Source organism: Cyclopterus lumpus, chromosome 8 (assembly GCF_009769545.1).
Source record: "Cyclopterus lumpus isolate fCycLum1 chromosome 8, fCycLum1.pri, whole genome shotgun sequence".
NCBI lineage: Eukaryota > Metazoa > Chordata > Actinopteri > Perciformes > Cyclopteridae > Cyclopterus > Cyclopterus lumpus.
This window is the reverse complement of record NC_046973.1, coordinates 319,966-325,965: the sequence shown is the minus strand read 5'-3', so window position 1 is coordinate 325,965 and position 6,000 is coordinate 319,966. Positions and strand designations below refer to the sequence as shown.

At 44.7% G+C, this 6,000-nt stretch overlaps 1 protein-coding gene across 11 annotated transcripts in view; it reads left to right on the top strand.

Moving 5' to 3' along the window:
* The window catches only part of arhgap27l (Rho GTPase activating protein 27, like), a 70,159-nt gene that overhangs the window by 50,009 nt on the left and 14,150 nt on the right, over nucleotides 1–6,000 (top strand). For all 11 annotated transcript variants that reach the window (XM_034540509.1, XM_034540506.1, XM_034540510.1 and 8 more), the window contains 3 exons: nucleotides 2,344–2,445; nucleotides 2,789–2,887; nucleotides 2,973–3,045. In XM_034540509.1, the coding sequence (XP_034396400.1) occupies nucleotides 2,344–2,445; nucleotides 2,789–2,887; nucleotides 2,973–3,045 (274 nt within the window). The remainder of the gene's footprint in view (nucleotides 1–2,343; nucleotides 2,446–2,788; nucleotides 2,888–2,972; nucleotides 3,046–6,000) is intronic.

The following is a 6,000-nucleotide window of genomic DNA, read 5'->3' as shown; positions in this document are numbered from 1 at the left end:
ATCTCTTAAGCGAGCGGAAGAGGTTTCGTCTGAAGAAGCACATCACATTACTGAGGAAAGTCACGGTAGGAAGGAAGGGGGCGAGAAAGGTTAAAAAACGCAAAGTAAACAGTTTATGATCATGTGTCACACTGGTGTTTCCTTCTGTTTCTTTGTATTGTCTTGTTTCCTTTCTATCCTCTCACCTTCCTATGCAGAGCTTTAATTTAGGGTCTCTAAACATAAATGGGGGGAGGGATGGGAAAAAAAGGGCGTTAGTAATGGAAGTTGTTAATCAAAAAAGGTTAGACGTCCTCTTCTTGCAGGAAACTCACACCACTCCAGCAGATGAAGTGGACTGGGGATTATGGTGGGAGGGCTCCTGCACCCTGAGCCACGGCACCAATCCCAGTGCCGGGGTAGCTGTGCTGTTCAGAACAGCGGCTAATGCCGCAGTTCTGTCCGTCACAGAGGTGGTGAAGGGTCGCTTGCTGATGGTGAGGGCAGAGATAGAGGGCTCGGTCTACTGCTTTGCTAACATATATGCACCTAATCAGGGGCCAGAGAGAGCCCGCTTATTTACGATGCTGCAAAGCGAGCTGCAGAGCTGCCAGCAGGAGCAGCTGATCATCGGAGGGGATTTTAACTGCACTTTAGACTTCGCTATAGATAGGAACAGTGGGGAGCCACACCCACAGTCAGCTCAGAGTCTCCATCATGTCATCACACAGTTGGATCTGTTGGATACATGGAGAGTAAAACACCCACAAAATAGGCAGTACACTTGGGTTAGGGTCACCAACAACAGGATAAGCGCAGCCAGGCTGGACCGAATCTACATCTCACATAGTCTCAGTTCTAGGATCAAAAACAGCACCATCAGTCCAGTTGGGTTCACCGATCACCACCTCGTCAGTCTAGTTCTGATGACCTCACCAGGTGAAAGGGTTCATTCTTACTGGCATTTTAATGATAAACTGCTGCAGGATAACACTTTTTGTCAGAGTTTTAGGGTTCTGTGGCAGCAGTGGAGAACTGAAAAAGTTTGTTTCAATTCTCTGAAGCAATGGTGGGATGTCGGGAAAGCACAAATCCGTGTGTTCTGCCAGCAGTACACCGCAAACGCCACCACTAGAATTAAGTCTGCTGTCAAAGACCTGGAAGCCAACATAAAGAGCATCGAGGAAGGCTTCCAGAGAGACCCGGATCCCGGTGCAGGTCGACTGCTGAAGGAGAGGAGGTCGGAGTTGAGCTTCTTCCTGCATGAGAGGGTGAAGGGAGCCCTAGTTAGGTCCCGTTTTCTCCAACTGAAGGACATGGATGCCCCAACTTCGTTTTTTTTCAATCTGGAGAAATCTACGGCGCAAAGGAAGCGAATGGCCTGCCTGAAGCTCCCAGGAGGCAGAGTAACCACTGACCAAGGAGAGATGAGAACCCATGCTGTGGATTTCTACGCTTCTCTGTTTGGGGAAGAGCAATGCTGTGAGGAGAGCCGTAAGGAGCTCCTGGAGGGTCTTCCACAGCTCAGTCCTTCAGAGAGGACGGCGCTGGATGGAGAGCTGACCCTGGAGGAGCTGACGGCTGCAGTGAAGCAGATGTCTTCAGGAAAGACTCCGGGAATTGACGGCCTCTCCACAGACTTCTTTAAACAATTCTGGGACAGCGTTGGTTCTGACTTACATTGTGTGTTGGTGGAATGTTTTCAAACAGGATCACTACCTGGTTCCTGCTAGCGGGCGGTCCTCTCCTTGCTGCCCAAGAAGGGTGACTTGGCTCTTCTTAAGAACTGGAGACCAGTGGCCCTGCTTTGTACAGACTATAAGGTGCTTTCCAGAGCCTTGTCCAACAGACTAAGAGACTACCTGCAAGTAGTTGTAGACAGTGACCAAACATACTGTATCCCAGAGAGAACAGTCATGGACAATATTTTTCTAATGCGTGATGTGCTTGATGTGTGTAAATCCCATGATGTAGATGTTGGCATTGTTTCACTGGATCAAGAGAAGGCTTTTGACAGGGTTAACCACACTTACCTGTTCTCTGCACTTAGGGCTTTTGGGCTTGGTGAGGGGTTTGTGGCTTGGGTGGGTTTGTTGTTTAAGGGTGCTGAATGTATGGTGAAGATGGGAGCTGGGCTGAGTCGACCGATCCCTGTACGGCGGGGGATAAGGCAGGGTTGTCCTATCTCAGGGCAGCTGTACAGCCTTGCTTTTGAGCCACTGTTGTGCAGGTTGAGAAGTCTTCTTCTTCTTCAACAAATTACATTAAACACGTAAAGATTTGAATGTGTGCAAACTCGTCAGTCCATTTGACCAATCACAGAACTGATCCCTCATGATGATGATGACTTCCTGTCTCCTTCAGGGTAAAACGTCACAGATTGTTCCAGAATACACGGTGGAGCTGAGAGGAGCCTCCGTGGGCCGAGCCGCCAAGGACAAGTCGTCCAAGAAGAACGTCCTGGAGGTGCGCAAGGGTTGACCCCGGTTTAGTGTTTCAGGAAATGAATTTAAATATCTGGGAAAGTATTGTGTCTAAGTGAAGTCTGACATCATCACGTCATGTGACTTGTGTCCAGCTCCCTGTGGTTACTGTAGTGTAATGCCAGTGGAGGCCCACCTCCCTCCCCCCCATCACTACTCCCTATGTATGTCTGAGTGACTTGTCAGTGCTCCCTTGTACAGACTCCTTAAGACTCTGTGTAACTGAGCCTCTTCTTGCAAGAATAAATGATGTCAAAGGCAAGTTCTGGGTTTGTTTAGAAGACTCAACATCGGGTTAGTTATTTGTTAGTTTGTTTGTGTTGCAGCTGAAGACCCGTCAGGGCTGCGAGTACCTGATGCAGTACGACACTGAGAGCATCATCAACGACTGGCTGAAAGTGATGCAGGACACGATGAGACAGCTGGTAACCAACACTGTGACATCACCGTGACATCACTGACTTCACTGATCTGGAATCAGCTGCTGACAAAAGTTGTTTCATGTTTCAGGAACAGGACCATGTGTCAGAGGACGAGGACGAAGCTGCTTCTGACAAAGAGGACAAAGACAGGAAGAGATCAAGTGAGTCAATCTAAATACTACTTGAGACATACATATACTACTACATATGCATATAGTACTAAATATGCATATAATACTACATATGCATTTGTAGTATTGTGTGCATATTAAGTCGTATATGCATAAGTAGTATTATATGCATATAATACTACTTATACACATTGTTAAAGTGTGTAGTGTGGAGGACCAAAACACACGCTCACGGAGGAGTTTAAAAATCCTAGTAAGGACTTTATTTTCCTAGTATGCCAGGGGAAAACAACAAAGATTAAAAGAAACAGAACAAGGACCAGAACTGTCTAGCGAAACAAGGACACTCCTTTCCTTCGCCAACAATCGTCAACTCCACCGAGCTCTCTTCTTGGGCACGGTCGGGATCGTAACAAGCTAGGTGTTCCAACTCACGAGAAGGAACTAGACTGGTGACCGGCACAAACTGACAACACACCAGGGAACGCAGTGGTCCTTAATCCAGCTGGCGGTGCTCACTGGAACGAGCCCATGCTGAGCCAAAGGAGGGGGGCGTGGTAGTGTAGGCTGTTAAAAACAAAACATCAGGGCCCCATTTCTCTACCTGGCTAACGTGGTTAGCGGGATAATTTTGCGGATGAGATTACACAAGCCAGGGTTTTCAGTTCCTCGAAGTTTGGAAAAATCACCATTCATCAAAAAATGGAAAAATCACCAAACCACCAGCGCAGGCTCATTCAGTCTATCTGGATAATCTGGCCACGCCCCCTGAAGAAAATGGCAGCTCCCTTCCTCATTGATGAAGTGATATTAGTTATATTAATGTTTCATAGGGGGAGAGTTCTGATGACATGATGACGACTTCCTGTACGAGCGCCTTCCATTCTGCCCTCAAGGAATCAATTATTACAGACCTTCTGGAGCCTACATTGAACACCACATTGACTGTCTCACAGACTGTATGCAGAGCCTTGTGGTACATTGTTGTACAGTGTGGTACATTGTTGTACATTGTTGTACAGTGTGGTACATTGTTGTACATTGTTGTACATTGTTGTACAGTGTGGTACATTGTTGTACATTGTTGTACATTGTGGTACATTGTTGTACATTGTTGTACAGTGTGGTACATTGTTGTACAGTGTGGTACATTGTTGTACATTGTGGTACATTGTTGTACATTGTTGTACATTGTGGTACATTGTTGTACATTGTTGTACAGTGTGGTACATTGTTGTACATTGTTGTACATTGTGGTACATTGTTGTACAGTGTGGTACATTGTTGTACATTGTGGTACATTGTTGTACAGTGTGGTACATTGTTGTACATTGTTGTACAGTGTGGTACATTGTTGTACATTGTTGTACATTGTGGTACATTGTTGTACAGTGTGGTACATTGTTGTACATTGTTGTACAGTGTGGTACATTGTTGTACAGTGTGGTACATTGTTGTACAGTGTGGTACAGTGTGGTACATTGTTGTACAGTGTGGTACATTGTTGTACAGTGTGGTACATTGTTGTACATTGTTGTACAGTGTGGTACAGTGTGGTACATTGTTGTACATTGTTGTACAGTGTGGTACATTGTTGTACAGTGTCGGCGAAGCAGAACATCAGGAAAGCCGCTGTATGTGGAGCTCGTAAAGTTTATGTAGCACTTAAGAAACTCATTGATGTGTTCATTACGTTTCCTGGCCATGTCCGTGTAAATGCAATAAAAGTTCTATATGGTCATCTCCACATACATGAATATACACATATATATTATATACTTGTTCTGAAAGAGTTGAGATAGATATGTTAGATCTCATTGGATGATGCATGTCATTACACCGACTGCCAGCAGGCACATTTAAAGAATGAGGCTCTTCAAATGAGCCGATACATTTTCCCAACACTGATGCTGCGTTGAGAGCAGATTCCATGAAAATCAATGCAGATGAATGAATAAAGAGGATTTCCATCCACTTATCTATACGTAGTCGGTGAAAGTCACCGAGCTGTGTGAGCCTACGGGTGATATGTATAAATATATATATGTTATTAATGTTATGAACCCAAACACGAGGGCATTAGATGTTCCGACGTTTGTGGGATGTCCATAACAAGTATAAAGCGGTAATAGTGGTTATTTTTTAATCCATGGTGAATGGCGGAAGTTATAAATGTTTCCATGGAGATAAGCCACGCCCCCTCTCAATCACGAGTGAAGTGAATGAATTGATTAGATTTTGCCATGATTATGGTCTGGAATTCCTCATATTTGTTCATGATCATCTCCTGCTCCTCAGCAGAGAAAAGGAGTCTCTTCCTTTGAGTTTATTTGCCTTTGTGTTGTTAGTAAATCATGTTTTCTGTGATGGACGCTTCTCCCTTCTGAAGTCAGACGGACACGCGCAACTATCCTGATTACTGAAGTCTGGTTCAACTATCCTGATTACTGAAGTCTGGTTCAACTATCCTGAGTACTGAAGTCTGGTTCAACTATCCTGATTACTGAAGTCTGGTTCAACTATCCTGATTACTGAAGTCTGGTTCAACTATCCTGATTACTGAAGTCTGGTTCAACTATCCTGATTACTGAAGTCTGGTTCAACTATCCTGATTACTGAAGTCTGGTTCAACTATCCTGATTACTGAAGTCTGGATCAACTATCCTGATTACTGAAGTCTGGTTCAACTATCCTGATTACTGAAGTCTGGTTCAACTATCCTGATTACTGACGTCTGGTTCAACTATCCTGATTACTGAAGTCTGGTTCAACTATCCTGATTACTGAAGTCTGGTTCAACTATCCTGATTACTGAAGTCTGGTTCAACTATCCTGATTACTGAAGTCTGGTTCAACTATCCTGATTACTGAAGTCTGGTTCAACTATCCTGAGTACTGAAGTCTGGTTCAACTATCCTGAGTACTGAAGTCTGGTTCAACTATCCTGAGTACTGAAGTCTGGTTCAACTATCCTGATTACTGAAG